This window comes from Carassius auratus, chromosome 8 (genome assembly GCF_003368295.1).
Source record: "Carassius auratus strain Wakin chromosome 8, ASM336829v1, whole genome shotgun sequence".
Classification (NCBI taxonomy): domain Eukaryota; kingdom Metazoa; phylum Chordata; class Actinopteri; order Cypriniformes; family Cyprinidae; genus Carassius; species Carassius auratus.
Window position 1 is genome coordinate 30,316,201 of NC_039250.1, and position 20,807 is coordinate 30,337,007.

General features: G+C 40.3%; 1 protein-coding gene across 4 annotated transcripts; it reads right to left on the reverse strand.

Moving 5' to 3' along the window:
• Positions 1-1,349: 1,349 nt before the first annotated feature.
• cdk11b (cyclin dependent kinase 11B) lies at positions 1,350-20,160 on the reverse strand. 4 transcript variants are annotated; one of them, XM_026270716.1, is made up of 19 exons: positions 20,019-20,160; positions 19,617-19,747; positions 19,016-19,131; positions 16,750-16,880; positions 16,249-16,396; positions 14,082-14,221; positions 12,679-12,819; positions 11,134-11,229; positions 10,864-10,983; positions 8,323-8,394; positions 8,014-8,216; positions 7,721-7,933; positions 7,052-7,157; positions 6,854-6,975; positions 6,439-6,546; positions 5,173-5,289; positions 4,831-4,979; positions 1,936-2,125; positions 1,350-1,799 (listed from the first exon to the last, which is right to left on the reverse strand). In XM_026270716.1, exons 2-19 carry the CDS (start codon positions 19,725-19,727, stop codon positions 1,707-1,709), a joined length of 2,376 nt encoding a protein of 791 aa, XP_026126501.1. In that variant the 5' UTR covers positions 19,728-19,747; positions 20,019-20,160; the 3' UTR covers positions 1,350-1,706. The 4 variants fall into 4 exon arrangements, with proteins under 4 accessions (XP_026126501.1, XP_026126500.1, XP_026126502.1 ...); XM_026270715.1 differs by having other exon boundaries at positions 8,014-8,225; XM_026270717.1 differs by lacking the exons at positions 16,249-16,396; positions 16,750-16,880 and having other exon boundaries at positions 8,014-8,225.
• Between the last annotated feature and the right edge of the window lie 647 nt (positions 20,161-20,807).

Here is a 20,807-nt window from a genome sequence, read left to right on the forward strand (position 1 = left end):
GGACCTTCTGCACCTACTCCAGGGCCACATCTTGTGTTCCAGATGTTAGGACCCTTTGGTGCTCCAGAAGATCAGCATCCTACATGTGAAGTTTCAGAGGAGCAACAGTTTATCTGTCCACAAGATACCACAACTCTGCCATAGCAAACTTCATCACTAACATTTTATGCACCTTATGCATTTTATTCATTTTTTACTCATGGTATTCATTCAGTGGTTGCTGATTACTCGTTTATATTTTGCTAATGAAATAATCCTTGTGTAATTCGTACAGTAGCTATAACTATAGGTTATAGTTACAAGATAAGTTTGCATCATTCTAAAGATTAATCTTTCTATGATTGTTGGGTGTGTTCTCATATCAACAAAGCAAAAGACCTGGAGCCCCGAACTGGGGTGGGGGGTGGGGGGTTTGCTCATTTGATGTACTTATAATTAGGGCTGCAGGACTAATCGATTGCAAATGTGATGAGGATCTTGTCAGTAAAGCCGGTTCTGTGATCAGTAGTAAATCTCCATCAAATGCATTTACTACACAGAGCACTAGTTCACCGACAAGCTACGCGCAAAAACCAAAAAAAAAACCTTTTTGTACGATTATGAAATCTAAGATATCATTTACGCTAATGACAGCTGTTTATGTGTCTTCTCAGTGACCTACAGCTCTGTGTAGTAAATGCTGCTCCATCTGAAAGCGTGTGGAAACACCACATTTAATAACATGTTTTTACTCCAAACTCACTTCATAACGTCAGTCGAGAGTTTGAAATGAATCCTTCTGTGAGATGATGTGGCTTCTTACGCAGAATAAGCCACGCAAAATATTTCATAGTATTATAACCAGTGACACAGGCTATGTCAATTAGCATTGCATTATTATATACTTTATTAGAATGAAAATTATAAGACAAACTCCGATAAACCATATATTGTCATAGTCGTGTGTTTATTAGTCATGCTAATCAACGAAAACAGTTCAATCTTGTGTATTCAGCAAGTGTTATTGGGACTCATTCCTGGATTTCTTCTGTGGGGGTATTTGGGGTTTCTCTGGACTCCGGAGGGAGATTTACTGATCACAGACCAGTGCTTCACTGACCAGATGTGCATGAATCACAGCTTCTGCCTAATCACGACTGTGATTTATCGTGCAGCCCTGCTTATAACCATACCTAAAGTGTCACGTGATGTGAAAATCATAACGTCATCCGTGACATTATTACCCATCACATTATCTTGCCTCCCTGGGTGGGCGAAAGATAAATCACTACAAACAGTTTGTGTATTCAGTGACTTTAATGCACACCTTCCAGCTAAACCAGAATCTAGGATTCAGACAGACCATGGTCTCAAGGTTTTTAAAATGGATTTATTTTAATATTCATTTGATGTCACTAAAATGGGTTTTCAACATCTTACTCCCAGCTACAACTGTAAATGAAGAGGAAAAAATAAAAGAGGTCTGATAATGCTGATCTGCTGCTTGTTTTTAGATTGGACAAACCAACGCATTATATTTCAGATGAACACGAGGAATTAAAGCACTTGAACTTCATGGAGGTCCTCTGTGCTGGTAAAATAAAAGCTGTTCCCCAGAGTCTGTGTGTCCCAGTGAGGTTCAGTGAACTGCTCTCTGACGCTTGTTCTCTAAATGAGTCTCAGTATAGTGTCACACACAAGCAAAGAAAGCTGCCGGCCGCTGGAGCTCAGAACTTCAGGCTGAATCCTGGACCGGCTTTGGAGGCGCCCTGGTTAGCAGTGGTCAAATGGAAACCAGTTTCTTTAAGATCATCATCACCCTGAAGAGGACAACAGAAAGAGGAGAATGAGAAACAATAACCAGGAGTTTAAAGACAACAGAGACAGAACTGAAAGGAATTCAGGAGCATGTGTTGAAGGCAGTAGTTGGTTTAGATGTTGAAAGAGTGTGTGTACCAGCTGGCTGAAGTCCTGTCCTCCCTCCGGCGGCCGAGGGCTCGTTCCTCTCTTCACACGCTGCTGCTCGCTCTTGGCCGGCCAGGTGGGGAACATGGAGGGCTCGATGGGGAGCGGAGACTCCCGGAAATACTCGTGTTTAAGTGCTTCATCAGCGCTGATCCGCTTGGCAGGACAGTACGTCAGGAATCTGAGACGGGCAGAAAACAGACATGTAAGAAAAACTGATGTGAACACAACATGCAGTCCAAAGTATAGATGTGAGAAGAGAGAGAAGCATGGCTTCGAGGTCACGCAGTGATGTCTGGGTTAATGTTAGCTACATGCATATCTGATTAATCTAATATAGGATGCATTGGGATTTATTTTTGAAAATAGTCTCCTTTTCTAACTCCCCTCTAGGTAAACAGTTGAGTTTTTTTGTTTTCAGCCGATCTCCGGGTCTGGTGGTAGCACCTTTACCTTAGCTTAGCATAGATCATTGAATCTGATTAGACCATTAGCATCTTACTCAAAAATGACCAAAGAGTTTCAATGTAATGAAACAGTGCTTTGTTTTTGTCATTTTTATTCAACAGTAGGCATACTTCAATTACAATTGTTGTAGTACTTCATATGGCTTCGAAAACGCACAGGCAATCTACGGTAAGATATCTGGACCCGTACTCACAACACATCTTAAGGCTAAAAGTAGCTCATAACTCACCAATTTAAGAGAAAACCCCACCAATAATGGGTGTGTCAGTCCTAAATTTAGGACTCCTACATTGTGCTCTAAGAGTGTGTCTCAGTGCTGAATCTGGTGAATCTGTGAAAGGTTCGGAGCATGAAGAGGAGTGCTCTCCTAAAATAACTCTGAACAGAAACGTCTGATGATGATGATGATGAAGATCTTTTAAACAGCGGTCTCCTTTGGTTTGGGAGGTTACCCATCTTTGATCAGATCCTTGTTCTCATTACACAGTTGGGTAAGAAGAGACACAGTCTGGTTTTCTTCTGTTAGTCTCAGATTACTCGACTCTGTTCATTATATTCAGATTCACTAATTATTCACGAGAAGAACACACGCAAGAGCCTCACAATTACCTCAACATATACTTGTTTAATTAGTGACTCTTTACTTGCCTTTTAAAATCTGTATTTGATTGTGGCAATTAACATTTTTATTTATAAACCAATTTTTTTTTTGTTTTTTTTTTTTGAATTTGGCAACACAAAATTACGCTCTACAATATTTCTACGAATAAATTACAAATAATGCTGACATCATCCATAGCAATGAGGTCAGCCCCGCCCCCTTAATCTGAACTAAAGACTTCTCTCTATTCCTTTGTGAATAGGTTTTAAGAGAAAACTCTTAGCTAAAAACTTTTCCTGCTATTTAGTAGAACTCTTAAAGCGATAGTTCACCCAAAAATTAAAATTAGGTCATTAATGACTCACCCTCATGCCGTTCCAAACCTGTGAGACGCTGCTGATGTGTTTTCTGGTGCACCCAATAACAAAGAAAACACGCCAGCAGCGTTGTACGTCAACAGTGTTTTGAACTCTCTCTCACAACAGACACGGAAGAGAAGACGATGCTGAATAAAGTCCTAGTTTTTGCTATTTTTGGACCAAAATGTATTTTTGATGCTTCAACAAATTCTTTCTTATCTTTCTGGACATGGACAGTAGACCGTACACACAGCTTCAATGGAGGGACTGAGAGCTCTCGGACTAAATCTAAAATATCTTAAACTGTGTTCTGAAGATGAACGGAGGTGTTACGGGTTTGGAACGACGTGAGAACGAGTCATTAATGACATGAATTTAATATTTGGGTGAACTAACCCTTTAAGCCGGTGTTATACTTTCCACGTCCGTGAGTCCGCTAGGGACCGCTGTGTTAGGTGTGATGTAAAACTCATCATCAGCGTGTGCTCGGAGCGTACGACCACAAGCCTCCCATTTATTTGTGAGTAGGCTTCAGAAGCACATTGCACATGTGCAGACTGTGTGAAGAAGCTGCTGCTAGTCGAACCTGTACGAGCCGGCAGTAAAACAATATAAAGACAGATGTGCAATAATTCTGAACAACTGTTTGTTCATGATTTCTCTCCTGATTCAGACCAGAACACTTCTTCACTGGAGGAAATGTTATTATGGATTATTCGAGTTAAAATCATCTTAATGCTGGATGCGTTTCATCTTTTGTCTTCTCCAGATGTTCACTGATGGACTGGAGTGCTGTGGATTATTGGGATGTTTTTATCAGACTCTCATTCTGACGGCACCCATTCACTGCAGAGCATCCATTGATGAGACACTGATGCAGTGCTACATTTCTACAAACTCAGTTTTAAAAGTATTTCCTCTTTCTGCTCCTCTCTGTGCTCTCATAGTAATGTGGTATTTGGAGCTATGCTGTGATGGGGCTTTCAGATGGGACGTGACCTCTCAGGGCCGTCTGTGCGCACTAGCATCCCTTACATCAGGGCCTCTTAAACTTTGGAAACAAGAACCCCTTCAGAGAGTTCAACTGAAAGCCAGAAACATCTGAAAATGACCCAACATCTCGTGGCGAGGTTCAGATCGATGGCTGTTTATCTCCAAATGAATGATTCCCGTTCAGTCACACTGTGCTGATGTTCCACAGCCTCAATGACAAGGTCTCTAAATATACAGAAAAGTTAAACGTGGACAGAGGGACACATTTCCTGGTGCTTCACAACACAATCACATTTATAAGGCATCAGTGTTCGGAGCTTTAGTCTTTAACATAATGTGAAGCAGCTGTGTCTGCACTGATGCAGCTCTTCAGAAAAACAATGGCTTTCAGTCGGTGAATAATAACGTGTTTCAGGCCACGTGTTGCTCCACTGCTTTATACCTGGCAAGGGTTTGATGTCTTACTTGTTCATGAGGTCGAAGCCCTGGTCAGACAGCAGCGCTCCGAAGCGCTTGCGCAGGTTATTGTAGGGATATTCTGTGAAAGTCATCTTCTTCACCGCAGGCAGCTCGCTGTATCCCGGCCAGATCTTCTCACTGGGAGAGCCCAGGTCCTGCACACACACACACACACACACACACACAGGAAGACAAAAACCAGGTCTAAGGTCACGCCATGTACTCCAGTTTCGTGTTTGCAGCTATAATGGAATGGACACATGGACAATGCCGCTATGGAAAGATCTGTAAATGAGTGATGCACTTCCTGCAGATGAAAAAAAACGTTCAAGATGTGATGAAGCATACCTTAAAAACTTTGTTGATTTGATCAATCTCTGACTTGCCAGGGAATAAGGGTTTCTGTGTGAGAAGTTCTCCAAATATACAGCCGACCGACCACATGTCCACCGCTGTGGAGTATTCCTGAGAGGAGCAAACACGAGCGTGACTCAAACACCTTCAGCAGAGCATGAGCGAGACCAGCCGTGCACCATGATCAGTCCTACATTACATTCAGTCATTCAGCACGCTTCTATCCAAAGACACTCACAGATGAGGACAGTGGAAGCGATACACAAGTGCTATAACAAGTCTCAGTTAGCTTAACACAGTACACGTAGCACAGGGCTAATTATAACAGATGCAAAGAAAACAATTCGATGGAAAAGAAAAAAAAATAGAGAAAGCTAGTGTTAGAGGTCTTCTTTTATAAAGAACAAGCAGTTAGAAAAAAAAACGCTTGTTTAAAAAAAAAAAAAAAAATTGGATAAAATATTTAGATTAGTGAGGGGCAGAGTTAGAGGGATAGTGTAAAACACACATACATTTCTAAAATATTTAGAAATATAAAAATAAATAGCTTGAGAGTGCAGCGAGACTGACTCTGGGACCGGTCTTCAGGATTATGGGTAGTGAAGTTTGGAAATGTGGAATTTAAACACTTTTTTATATCTATTTTTATTCATGTTCGGTGTGTTCTGCAGAAGCGTAATTTATTGCTTGGTCCATCATAAAATAATTAAATGATTTTGTTAGGGATGTCCCGGCTCACTTCATTCGATCCTTATTTTACGTCAGCTAATATTTACATCAATTACTTGCTTATTGTACATAAATACATGAATTTTATATCAGCAGACCCATGTTTACAGCGTCCACCACTGTAACGTTTACATCTACTGATGTCTTTATATAGTGTGTGCGTAGAGAGAGAGTGTCTTATAATTATACACTATACATACAGAACTTATACTTAGTATAGTGTAGTTAGTATAAATGTAGTTAATGATAATTAGACTGTTTCTCCGAGCGTGTTATTGTGCTGGTAATTGAGCAGGACTGCTGTGGACAGATGACTTGGCTCTTCTTCACACTCAGGATGGTGATTTGTGTGCAGGAGTATCAGAAATTAACTCTCACAATAAGTTTAAACTGATTTTTACCTTTTATGAGCATTTGAACATTTATGAGACCAAGAGTCAGATGATATCTCGCACAGCCCTACTCGGTCCACAAGTGAACACTTCTTCAGAACGATTATCTGAGTGTCTGCAGACTGTGCTGTCCACTGACCTTTGCCCCCAGCAGCAGGTCAGGTGAGCGGTACCACAGTGTGACCACCACAGGTGTGTAGGGCTTGAGCGGAGAGCCGTACTCTCGAGCCAAACCAAAGTCTCCGATCTACAAAACACAGTCACATGTCAGTGAAGATCCCAATTCACACATCATTAAAGAGCACTACTGGTAGAGCAGTGCACATAACCCTGCGCAGATGATTACATAAACAAGCTGCTACGTCCAGTGTGGGGGGAACACAAGTGATGTAAACACATTCATCTTTTAAACTAATTCATCACTTTTTCATTTGGAAGGAAACACCAAGTCGTCATCTAGCACTGGGCTCGGACACGGCTCAAACAGAAAATGCTTTACTTTGCATTGAGTAACTTTCCCCAACACTGGTGATGTGTAAGTGGTGACCCCTGACCTTCAGAATGCCCTTGTGGCTCAGCAGCAGGTTGGAGGTCTTCAGGTCACGGTGGAGGATCCAGTTATCATGGAGATGACGCACTCCTCTCAGCAGCTGGATCATCAGTGTCTTGACTTCCCCTGCGCAGGACACAGAAGAGATGTGAGAGAGGTAAGGATTGATCTTCAGTGTGCTTCAGTGCGGTCAGGCTCGTACCGGGCAGGAACGGCTGCTTCATGGTCTCCATCAGACTCTTCAGATCATGCTCCACATAATTCATCACTATGTAGATCTTATCCATATTACTGCCCACCACGATCTCCTACAGCAAGCAGAGAGCACACGCACAGATCCAACACACCATCACAGGATAACATCTCAAACTATCAGTGTGACATCTGTAGAAGCTATTACATAATTAAACCCATCAAAAGTGAAGTCTGCATGGTCAGGGGTTCAGCAGGTTTGATGAATTTAAGATTTCAAGATCAAATAAAGAAAATGCATGGAATTAACTGAAGGGAATACAAGAATCAATAAGGTCTTGTATTAGCAATGAAAGCGCATCTTACAACAGATCTCCATTACCTTTAACTAATTAAAAATGTATTATTGCACATTGCATGCAGGGCAGATTAAATAAATCATGATACACTTACTTGAGAAGCAAAAGGACACATCTTGTTTTCTGAGAAACAAACATCTGCCAATGATTTCAGAAAAACCCTCTATTTTCACTGCTTGCAATACATGCAACATTTAACGTCCTGAGTTTATGCATTTCAGACTTTCCTGCTTTTGTCAAGGCCTTAAACTGTGGAAGGGTGAATTAAACCCTGAGCAGAGATGCTTGTACACCGCTGTGTGTTAAGAGTGTTTTCTGACCCGGACGGTGACGATGTTGGGGTGCTGGGCCTTTAGGATGGTGTTGATCTCTCTGAGGGAGGTGATGGGGAAGCCCTCCTTCTCCTTCTCCATCTTCAGTCGTTTCAGGGCCACGATTTCATCCGTCTTCTTGTCTTTGGCTCTGTAGACCACGCCGTAGGTGCCTTCTTCGATGCGGTTCAGACACTGGAACTCCTCCACGCTGCGACAGCCCTGCACACACACGGACACGGGTCACACTCCTGCGCTGACTCTGTGTGTGTGTGTGTGTGTGTGTGTGTGTGAGCGTGTACCTGTAGAGCCGGCAGGTATTTGGGCAGCTCTTTCTTCAGCTCTACGGGTGAGATGGGTGGTGATTCGGGGATGAAGTGGTCTTCTGGAGTGGCTGAATGAGAGGGAGACTGTGGGGTGACGTCTCCGGCCTCCTCGGCTGCCTCTTCTTCCTCCTCTTCCTCAACACTCACCTCCGAGTCGTGATCAAAGCGGGACTCTGGAACTGTCACCACAACACACACACAGCACACACACACTAATGTGAAATATCTGACAACACTAAAAGATCACAGAAGAGCAAAAAAGAGCAGTGCTGATGAAATGCTTACTGGGAGGAATGTGGTTTCCATTTTCTCTGTCCTCTCCTTCCTCCTCGGACTGTTCTTCATCACTCATTGCACCTAAGCAAGACAAAACACGAACACAATAATAAACTAAAAGATTAATGCACTAAATACAAGTGTGAGAGTTACAATGCTCAACATTGCAAGAAAAAAATTCATAATATCTCATAATGCAATGTGAGCAGATCTAAAGTTAATTCCGCAATCACTTTAACATTTCACTTTAACCACAACAGTCCTAGCACATTCAGTTTAATTGTGCAGAGGCATTTAATGGCCCATATCTTGAATTTGGGGTAGGTGCGTGCGATATTTAAAATGTCTCCATCTGCTTCTGACAGGGTTTGTGCAGGATTTTTTAAAGCTTAAATTTAAGATCTTTTTAAGACCTACGCAAATAAAATAAATCCCATATGAGCGGGGTATATGGCAATGTCTACAGCACCATATTAAACCGTACAATTACTGTAAAAGGCAAAATGTAAAGTTCAGCTAAGATTTCACAAAAAAAGTTTTATAAAATGATATTTATCAATTTCAGTCTTTAAACCAATGTTAAGAAAAAGTATTAAACAATGACAAGAGTCAAAAGTATTATAATATTTCAACAATTATCAATAAATTATTATATCAATTAATTAAATGACAAATTAGCGAATGAAATAAATGATATATCTATAATAGTCTGGGACTTTATCAATAATGATAATTAGACAATATTTTGAGTGTTGTGCTGATCATCTCAAGGACTACCTTAGATAGCTGACTCCTGAAATTTTGGTTATTCTTCATATTCTGTGTGGTCAGTTGTTCACAGCAGTTACAGAAATTAATAATTTACTTTTTTTTTATTATTCTAAAAGTGTGCACAATCTTTTAAGTAACATTTTTTGCATTTGGGTTGTTATCAAGTAAATTAAATCAGTATCAAGAAAATGTATCTTTGCAATGCAGAGGAAACACAGAAGCTGCATTAGAAGTGCAGTCTAGACGCATTTACACACTGTTTAAAGCAGCTCAGAGGGACATTACATACTTTAACCTGCAATTACAAATGCATAAATACGGTTTTGATTTTTTGATTTTACGGTTTCAGAACTTGAGTTAAATTTAATACCTTTTTAATAACTTAAAAATATTTTTAATGCCAGCGTGACTTCAAGCTGCAACTGTAGTGGCATAAATTAAATCTCTTTCTAAATGGAATAACATATTGCATCACAATGTAACGAGGACATTATAACTTAACATCAACACTGGACTCAAAAACTGCCCACAGAGATAAGAATAGAAATAAAGTCAGTAGAGGAAGGAGACATCATCTTCTTCATAGATCATTAGTCAGTAAGTCTGATGTGTGAGCAATCTAAAAAAGAGGTAGCCATGAAGTAAGCACAGGTGCTATTAAAATAAATTAAGCTGATACATTTAAGTGAAGCAGAGGGATTAATCAAGATGTCACAATGGGCCTTTGTCCAAAGTTATGGTTGATGTGAAATAAAATGGATGGTGAAATTGTGATGAATCGATGGGTTTGCTGGAATCACAAGCAGTTCTGTCTTGGCAAGGCTGAGTTGAAGGTGATGGTCCATCATCCAGGAAGAAATGTCAGTTAGCCAAGCTGAGATGTGAATAGCTACCGTCGGATCATCAGGATGGAATGAGAGGTAGAGTTGAGTGTCATCAGCATAGCAGTGGTATGAAAAGCCATGTTTCTGAATGACAGAACCTAATGATGCCATGTAGACAGAGAAGAGAAGTGGTCCTAGAACTGAGCCCTGAGGCACCCCAGTAATTAGATGTTGAGACTTGGACACCTCACCTCTCCAAGATACTTTGAAGGACCTATCTGATAGGTAAGACTCAAACCATTGTGGTTCCTGAGATGCCTTTTACCAGTACGGTTGATAAGAGGATCTGGTGGTTAACTGTGTGGACAGGTTTTTTATATTTTATTATAGAATTTTGGTGACATTTTTGGCTGAAGCACCTCTAAATCGCAGACCCTGATTTGAACGGAGAACCAATAAATATATACAACTGGATATAGAAAGAAGAAAATACAGTCTCATGTTTCTACCTGCTGGACAGACTACAACTTATGATGCAGTGTCATAATCCTACCTGTTTTTTTTTGCTTAGTCCAGAGGAGAAACCATAATGAGAATTGTTATTGAACTGAAAACACAAACTGTCTGGAGCTGAAGTTTGACACTACTGTCTTGTTAGAGCTGCTTTACAGCAGAATTTGATAAGGCTTGCGTTATTTCTTTTTTATTTTATTTTATTTTCTGTTTATATCTGTGAAGCTGCTTGGACACTATAAAGCACTAGAGAAATAATAGATAATAGAGCATAACACTGATTATTCACTGTTCAGAAGCCTTTTTCTTTATTGAACCAGAAGACCAGCCAGATAATTGAAGGCTTGGCAATATGCTATGGGACTGTTTTTGGTTGCACAAAACTACAGAGACAAACAGACTGACCTATAGCAGAAGTGTGTGTGTCTGTGTGTTTACCAACCTTCGCTGTGTTCTGACCCCTCAGAGTCTGATCCTGACTCGCCCTCTTCCTCTCCCTCACTCTGACTGCTGGACTCTTCTTCTTCATTCTCTTCACCTTCCTCTTCCTCAGACCCAGAGCCTGGCAAAACAAACAGAGTCAACCTGCATCTGTCTCACATGCATACAGAGAGAGAATGAGCGAGCGAGAGAGAGAGAGAGAGAGCACGAGCGAGACAGAGAGAGAGAGAGAGCGAGAGAGAGAGAGAGAGAGAGAGCAAGAGAGATGTACCCATGGATGACTCTGGTGTGGTGGTCTTCCTCTCACTGTCACTGATGTCCTGTAGCTCAGACAGGGGGTTTTTATCATCCATCTTAACCTCTCGCACTGTAAACACAAACACAAACAATGAGTTTTCTCATTTCTACAGCACTTTATACAACACAGTTTGTGTCAAAGCAGATTCAGAGGCATAATCAGGAAGCAGCAGAAGCTCAAAACTCAACTATAAGGACATTAGGACACTAACATTTAAACATGAATGTTCTGTTAATGTTTTCAGGAAATGTGGCTTTCAAATAAGTGTGGCATGCAGAATAGAGCTGGGCAAAAAAACTAAAAAACTTGATTTTTCGATTAATCGTTTATTAAAATGATGTTGAATCGATAAAGATTCTCATAAGCCATGAATCTTTTTGTCTGGTATTTATTTCAGGAAACATTTAAGACTAGGTCTGATTAACATTAATCTTATCAGTCTTCTCCACCTTTTATTAACCCTGCGTGACGTAACAATGGGAGGCCTGTCACTAATCTAGTGCTTGTAATGGAGGAGATACTGTTGATAAGAATCAAGAACAAAGCGATATGCGTGATTTGAAATGCTCCGGTGAAACGCATGTATATGAACACAAGAATATAATTTCCAGCTGCTGAGTCACTTCATTAGCATTTTTAGCATTAACACACATACATACACACACATATACATATATATATATATATATATATATATATATATATATATATATATATATATATATATATGAAGAGTTCAGATGCAAAAGCCTCTAAATGCCATCTTAAATTTTCATCTAAAATTAGGATTTTTATCAGGCTCCTATATTTATGTTCAGTTATTCACTTTAATAGCCTGAAAAAAAGGACCTGCACATTGCCATTCAAGTAAAATGACTCAACCTAAGCATAGGAGCTTGATAAAAATCCTAATTTTAGATGCAAATTTCAGATGGCATTTAGAGGCTTTTGCATCTGAACTCTTCATTCATATATATATATATATATATATATATATAAAGCTGGAAACTCTCTCCCTGAACTCTTCTTGCTTTCTTTTCTACAGCATTGAGCCTCAAATGTCAACTATACATTGGTTTGGCTTCTTCTTTAAACTAAAAAAGGTAAAATTATGCATAGTATAATAATGTTAAACTAAAACCGTTGAATCATTATGTAATCATGGCATCCATAATCATAACCGCGATCAGAAATTATATTAATCTGTGCAGCCCTAGTAACAACAAATCTCAGCGCTTCGTTTGACAAAAATGAAAAGGGTTTAATATTTAATTAAGAATTTTTTGTATTGTTTTAAAGTACAGGTCTGTTAATTCACCATTTGTACACTGATAATTTTTTTTTAATTATTAAATATTGAATGAATGAAATAAAGTTTAGATTTTTTTGAATTGAGAATTGAATCTGAATCGCTCCCCAGCCCTAATGCAGACCTCCCCTCAGGACATGCAGTGAAACTGAAGCTGACAGTGCTCTATTGGCTATCCAGCAGATGTGTTAGAGCTGAAGCGGTGTGACCTCGGTGTTGTTCGCTGCTCTCTGCTTTGACCTCTCTCTGCTGGCGAGCAGGACTGCGGCTTCGGCTTCGGCTGCGGTGACGCGAGCGCCCTTTATCTGTGTACTCGTCTGCAGGAGCTCCTCTGTGATGAGACACGGGCCCTGGAACACAGTCAGCCTGCATTAGTCCTGACCAGCCTCGTCTGGACTCCACTCCATTTCTAATGAGTTTATTAAATCTAATAATCAGAAAAGATATCTAATTAATAGAGTTCATAAAACTTCAATATGGCCTGTGAAATGCTTTCATTTCATAAATACTATTATTGTTTTTCATCTTTCACGTATCTGTGATTTAATACAGGCCTAAATGTATTTCAAAAACAGTGTTATCCAAATAAAGGAGGAATGCACAATATTATCGGAATCGGACGCAAATAGCTTGAAATGCAAACATCTGCATCTGCCCGTGATGAACTGATGCCGAAAAGAAGATAAACTGTGCTAGCGTGATGATTAGATTCACGTGTTTGGGTCGCTGTATTTAATTTGATGATGAGAAATGAAACAAAATGAAAGTAAAATACACATATCATAAAGAAACATGTATTTCTGAATAAACAGAGCAGTATCAATGTCATAAAATCATGAGAGTGTTTTGATTTAAAGGTCAGAAGCTATATATTACACATGAAAAAAACAACACAAACATGATGCTTGGAAATTAAATCATTTTAAATATGCAGATTTATTCATGTCACAAAAAACATTACACATATAATATGTAATGTTCTGTAAAAACTAATTATAGCTCTAAACGATTTAGCCTTAGACCATCTACAACTGTTAAATCTTGAAGTATTTTAAAGTTGCCGTTGTATCTCTCTTTAAAGATACTATATGATACTATATGATTTATTTTTTTAAAGCTTTCAATATACTGTCAATATAAAATAACTTAATTATTGTTTAATTCTAACAAATCTTTTTTTGTTAAAAACTAACCAAATGTAAAAAATAATTTCTGCACAGAAGAGACTTCCAATCAAAAGCAAATACATCGGTATCAGCATCGGCTATTGACAAAAATCCAATATTGTGCATTCCTAAAATAAAGAAGACATGAACAACTGAATTCAGTGAACATGAACAGTTCTTCTATTGTTGCTAAATAGTGCTGCACATCAGAGGTTTACTGTTTAAACTGTGCAAATTCTCTTTAACTGTGTTACTGTTATTATTACCTTCAGAAGTACATTACACTATACAATAGCACATATATTAAACATGATTTCCGTCATAATTTCTTGAAGTTACACTGAACTTTTATCTTGGCGGTAGGGATGTTCATTTCAGTATTTTTCCTAGCCGACATGCGAGGCTCGTTGAACGGATTAGTTAGGAGTGTAGTGCAGCATACACACCGTCTCTGCGGGGCTCTCTCTGCTTGCGGCGCTCCTCTTCTCTCCTCTCTCGCTCCTTCAGCTCTCTCTGCTCCTTCTGCTGCTGCTCTCGGAGCTTGCGCTCTCGTTCCCGCTGGCGCTCCAGCTGCTCCAGTCGATCCCTGCAGATTCAGAGGCAGACGCTGCACATCACACAGCATTCAGCAGGCTCAGGACAACCAAAATATAGCATCACGTGAAATCCATATACCATAATTACACACTCTCACACACAACATGCAAAGGTTTGTGTAAGAAGTCTCTTTTGATCATCAAGTCTGCATTTATTTGATCATGTTAATAATACTGTAATATCGGTGTAATGTATTTCTGTGATGCTCCGCTGTATTTTCAGCATCATTCCTCCAGTCTTCAGTGTCACATGATCTTCAGAAATTAGGGATGTGAGCGATTAATCGATGATCAGTTAATTGTGGATAAGAGACTGATCGATTAAAGCTGTGGATTGTGTTAACTGGTGTATTGTTGTGCTGCGTGTGGCTCGTGATCAGAACACGATCAGGACGTGACTGTATAATACATCATTCAGAATCAGAATGAGCTTTAACCAGGTATCACACATACGAGGAATTAGTTTTCGTGACAGAAGCTCCGCAGTGCAACAGAATGACAGCGACAGAATAAAAAACACAATAGGAATAAAAAATACAAATAGGTAGGTAAGGAACGAAAATATACAAATTGACAATGTATGGCAGGTATACTATGTGCAAAATGTAAGTGTACACTATGTGTGTTAGATAAATAAGTGTATGTGTATATAAATATAAAGTGTAGTGTGTTCTACAAGTGTTCATAAGATGAATTGCCTGAGGGAAGAAACTGGTCCTGTGTCTGGTCGTTCTGGTGCTCAGTGCTCTGTAGCGTCGACCAGATGGCAACAGTTCAGAGAGGGAGTGTGCTGGATGTGAGGGGTCCAGAGTGATTTTAACAGCCCTTTTTCTCACTCTGGATAAGTACAGTTCTTGAATAGAAGGGAGAGTTGAACCGATGATTCGCTCAGCAGTCCGGACTACCCTCTGTAGTCTTCTGAGGTCAGATTTAGAAGCTGAGCTGAACCAGACAGTTACTGAAGTGCAGAGGATGGATTCAATGATGGTGGAGTAGAACTGTTTCAGCAGCTCCTGTGGCAGGTTAAACTTCCTCAGCTGGCGAAGGAAGTACAACCTCTGCTGGGCCTTTTTCACAATGGAGTCAATGTGAATGTCCCACTTCAGGTCCTGAGAGATAGTGGTGCCCAGGAACCTGAATGACTCCACTGCAGTCACAGTGCTGTTCATGATGGTGAGTGGGGAGAGTACAGGGGGGTCTCTCCTGAAGTCCACGATCATCTCCACTGTTTTGAGCGTGTTAAGCTCCAGGTTGTTGAGACTGCACCAGACAGCCAGCTCTTTTACCTCCTGTCTGTAAGCAGACTCGTCACCGTCCTGAATGAGGCCGATGAGTGTGGTGTCGTCTGCAAACTTCAGGAGCTTGACAGAGGGGTCCTTAGACGTGCAATCATTAGTGTACAGGGAGAAGAGCAGTGGGGAGAGAACGCAGCCCTGGGGAGCTCCGGTGCTGATTGTACGGTGCTGGATGTGTATTTTCCCAGCCTCACTAGCTGCTGCCTGTCTGTCAGGAAGCTGTTGATCCACTGACAGACGGAGGTGGGCACGGAGAGATGAGATACACAGGCCTGTAGTCATTTAGTCCTGTAATTTTGGGTTTCTTAGGGATGGGGATGATGGTGGAACGTTTGAGGCATGAAGGGACTTCGCACAGCTCCAGCGATCTGTTGAAGATCTGTGTGAAGATGGGGGCCAGCTGGTCAGCACAGGATTTCAGACCGACTGGTGTAACACAATCTGGGCCCGGTGCTTTTTTCCTTTTCTGCTTCCGGAAGACCTGGCACTGATCTGAATTGCAGGTGTGGGGGAGAGGGGGGATGCAGGAGGTGTGAAGGGTGTGAATGGTTTTGTGGGGAGGCGTTCAGGGCAGGTGATGGGTGTTCTTTCAAACCTGCAGTAAAACTCGTTCAGATCGTCTGCCAGTCGTTGATTCTCCACAGTGCTGGGGGCTGGTGTCTTGTGTACTAATTAAGCTTTTAACAGTACAGTGTGTGTGTGTGTGTGTGTGTGTGTGAGACCTCTCTCGGCGGGAGTGAGCTCTGGCTTGATCCCTCCGTTTCTCACGTTCGTAATCTAGTCTAGATTTAGTGTCGTCCCTCCACGGTCTCTTCCTTCTCTCATCTTCTCGCTCCTTCTCCTTGTCTTTGGTGTGTGTGTGTTTCCCAGCTGTAAACATCATCAGACAGAAACACATGACCACTGGTGAACTCCACACTAGAACTGTAGTGATAGATCAGACCTGAGTGAACCGAGTCTCTTTCTGCCTGACTCTAGATCACGATTCGCAATAACAAACCCAGGCTCTAAAGCTCAAGCACATGAACCAGAGCTTAGATCACAAACACTTCATCAGGGAAAATCTTTACATCTCTGGCCAATTTCTAGCATCAGTGCTGAAAACCCTAGATTCATTGATACTGGCACCCATGGTTTGATTTTCTGGGATGTTTTATATTTGGGCTGTGAATGTGCCTGATTGTTATCTGATTGGAGTCAGGTGTGTGTGGGTACGGTCAGACCTCCTTCTGCAGAGTGGCTCCTGCGCCTCCTCTTGTCCTTCCTCTTCTCCTCTTTTCTGTGGTAAGACTTGTCTTTCCGTGTCATCTGCTGTGGGGGGGGTTTGATGGCCAGAGACTCGTCCTCCTCTCCTCTGCAGAGATACATTCAGCATGAGCGGATCAGACACACACTAGTGTTGTCACGATACCAAAATTATCGTTTCGATACGATACCTAGTCAAGAACTGCGATTTCGATACTTTTTTGATACTTTTCCTGAAAAGGGAAAATACTCTCAAATATCATTGCTGTGCTTTATTTTAAAACCAGGACAACATTCTAATCATATAACTCTAGCCCGACCGATATATCTGCCGGCCGATATTATCGGCCGATATGAGTTTATTGCATTTAAATCGGCATTGGCGTTTATAACGGCCGATGAAACATGAGAAACAGAGTCTCATGCTTTACTCATGTTATGAGTGTTGCATAGTTTGCCCACCAGAGGGAGCTCTGCAGCTCCAGAGTTGACAACAGCGCCAGAAATCCACTACAGGAGAAAGCGATCAGCCAAGCCACGGAGATGTACTGTTTTGACGTTGAGTCTGTTGTTCGTCATGCGAAATGATTTAGTTCATACACTGTATATAAAAACGGTGTGGTAGTTCTAGCTAACGGTCCTATCATTATCACTTCTAAATATTCTATAACATCACTTACAGCCGCTAATTCATTGCTATATTAGATTAGCCACAAAGCTAATACCATGTTTATCAGTGGAAGAGTGCGAACGATAATAAGAGGTCAAACTATAACTTAATTCTAAATATATCTGCAGTGTTTCCCACATAATGACCGCGTAACTGTGGCAGGGGGGCGCATGTAGTCAATGACTAGTCTAGTGACGCATCTGCGAGCAAAAGTGATACTGTGTCCGCCAGTTCACGATTGGTACAAAAAAGATGACGCTCACTGGCTGAGTTTTCTCCTCTGAAAGAAAAGGTTGTACAACTGACAGAATAAGTTACAATATAGGAGATTTTTTTTACTTGAATGCCATTGCCTAAATTGATATTTATCTTTTGACATTCAGAAACATTGTTTAATATAATCGCTGTTCATATTTTTATTCAAAGTTCAGAATCAAGATAAATTTATTACTCTTATGTTTTTTATGATAACTGAGATAATGCTGCTAAATTTATTCTTTCTTTACCTTGAATGTCATTGCTCTATTTGATTTTTTTATATTTCGTATTTTGTTCAAATAATATATCTGTTGTTCATTTATTTGTGTGTTATATGATTAGAATTTTGTCCCGGTTTTAAAATAAAGCACATCAATGATATTTGAGAGTGTATTTTCCCTTCTCAGGAAAAGTATCGAAATAGCACCCCGACCCGTACATCGGGGACATCACGGAAGATACGTTGCTAATTAAACCTTCGTATTGTAACCTTATCAAAGAACCTAATAAAATATGGAAATATATATTCCAAATATTTCTCTTTCACTGAAGTTCCTCCCTCCACAGCAGCACGTGAGCACGGCGCTATTATCAGCGCATGCGCAGCTCGTGGACAGCTCTGTGAACGGTTTCATCCTGTCAGTTACTCAAGATGTGACGGAGCATGTGATTTGTTGAATGTAGTGAACGAATCCACCCTTCACTGAACGAGATCGAGAGATCTTCTCATTCATGCATGAGTTGAATGTACTGACACATCCCGAAATGAATAAGAATACAGGGTCAGTGAGCCAAGCATGTAAATCTCCATCAGCAATCAGCAGACACAAAGCGCAGTTATAGGAGCTGTGCAGATACGCCCGTTTTCATATTTAGCACAGAACATAACTACACGTTTAATCCCAGATTAATGTGAATATTATATATGAACTGTCTGACCAAACAATTAAACTGTTAATTATGCAAGAAAACCTTGTGCTTTGTTCATCTGAACAACTTATTTAAACTATTTAATGCGATTATGCACAAAATTTAGTAAAGCCGAATCAGTTTAGTAAAGCCACTAATGCAGCATCTCGCTCTAGTGCTGTTTTGCTGCTTGCGTGAGGAGAAACACACAGACGTCCACAGGGAGTCACAGGAAGCGTGCGGTGCACACACCAATATGAAATACATCTCTTACAAATCTGGAACGCGGTCATTATTTGAAGTATCGATACTAATAAATGTAGGAATCGTGACATTTTTAATTTTTGAGAATCGCGATACTTTTGAAGCATCGGTGCACCGTGCAACACACACACACACACACACACCTGTCCTCCGTCGAGTCTTCCCGTGTGTAGGGGGAATTCCTGATGGTTATTTCCATCCTGTTGTCTCGTAGCTCTCCTTCCTCCGGAGTGTCCCGTGTTGATTCCCGATCATCCGTCTACACAGAGAGAGAGTTAGAGAGGACATTATCACCCATTCACTCCCACAGAGCACTGCCAATCATGTCATCAGCATTAATCAAACTGATTCCTGCTTTATTATACTTTCAAATAGAATGCATCTCTGTACACACATCATTCCTCCAGTCTTCAGTGTCACATGATCTTCAGAAATCATTATATGATATGATGATTTATATGATATGATGGGGTCAGTATCTTTTCTCATTTTTGAAATAAATGAACACTTTTATTCAACAAGGATGTGTTAAATTAATAAAAAAAAACAAATGTAAAGACTTAAATTGTTGGACAAGATTTATATTTTGAATAAACACAGTTCATAAGTTTTATTCATAAATAAATCCTGAAAAAAGCATCACAAATTCCCCCCATTCAATGGCCAGTGTGTGTCTCTGATGATGATGATGATGATGATGATGGTGGTGTGTGTGTGTGTGTGTGTGTGTGTGTCGGATCTCACGTTCTTGGGGCGTTTAGGGTCACTCTTCTCCTCCAGCTCTCGTCTGCGTTTCTTCTCTTGTAGGATTTCGTCTAATGTCTTAACTTTCCAGGTTTCCTTTTCGTCCCCCATCAGCTCCAAATCACACCCCACTGCAACACACACAGTCACGACTCCTTAACATCTCCCTCTTCTGCTTCACTCTCCGTCATACAGCACAAACATGCGAGAATGAGTTTCGTAGCGGTGTTGTTCTGAGCGAGTGTCAGTGGACGATCACATCTAGTTTACACGTGTAAGTAAGTAACGCTGAGTACTAAAACAAAAGAAACGACGCGTACAAACATCTATTAAACCTCTCACTAGCGCGCGCTGAAACTGAGAAGTTATTAAATCATTGTTTATAATCACTCTTTCACTCACCTGTGAAGTGCTCGGCGCGTTTTCACAACACCGGAAGAAAAATTCACTTCTTCCTTCCGCGTAATCACTTCCAGGTCAGACGGTTTCCGGTTTGAAAAAAAAAAACGTCTGCCACCTTCCGGCGCTCATGTGCAGAACAGAAACATCTATTCATTCAGCTGTTGAAGCAGACAGAGCTGGGTAGAAACTAATTACGAGTTATCTGGACTACCTAATCAGATTCTCCCAAAAAAGTACTTATATCAAATTAAATTTGAAAATACTCGTCATCGGACTACAGTTAATTTTTTTTTATAGATTACATATTATTCATACAATAGCTAAACATTATTAATAACTTATTGTTTGCCCCAATTCCCCTTTTTCATCTTCAGTATTCCAGTTTTGAGGTTATTCACACACAGATCAGTCATTAGTCCAGTTGCTACAAAGCATTTGATTTACACAAATCATTTCAGGTTTACAGTGGTGTCAAAAGTATTGGCATTCATTACTCAAGTAGAAGTATAGATACTAGGGTTTAAAAAGACTTTTGTAAAAGTTGAAGTATCAACTCAAGCTTTTTACTCAAGTAAAAGTGTAAAAGTACTGGTTTAAACAACTACTTAAAGTATAAAAGTAAAAGTAATGTAAGGGGAAAAATGCCATTAAGAACAAAAGCTTGGGCCGTGCCACAAGGGCCTATTGTGCACTACCCCACCTCCTCAAAAACAAATTTTTCTAAAGACTATAATGACTATAATGTTACATTAAAATGTTCATGTTGAAATATTTGGGATCCACTAGGCT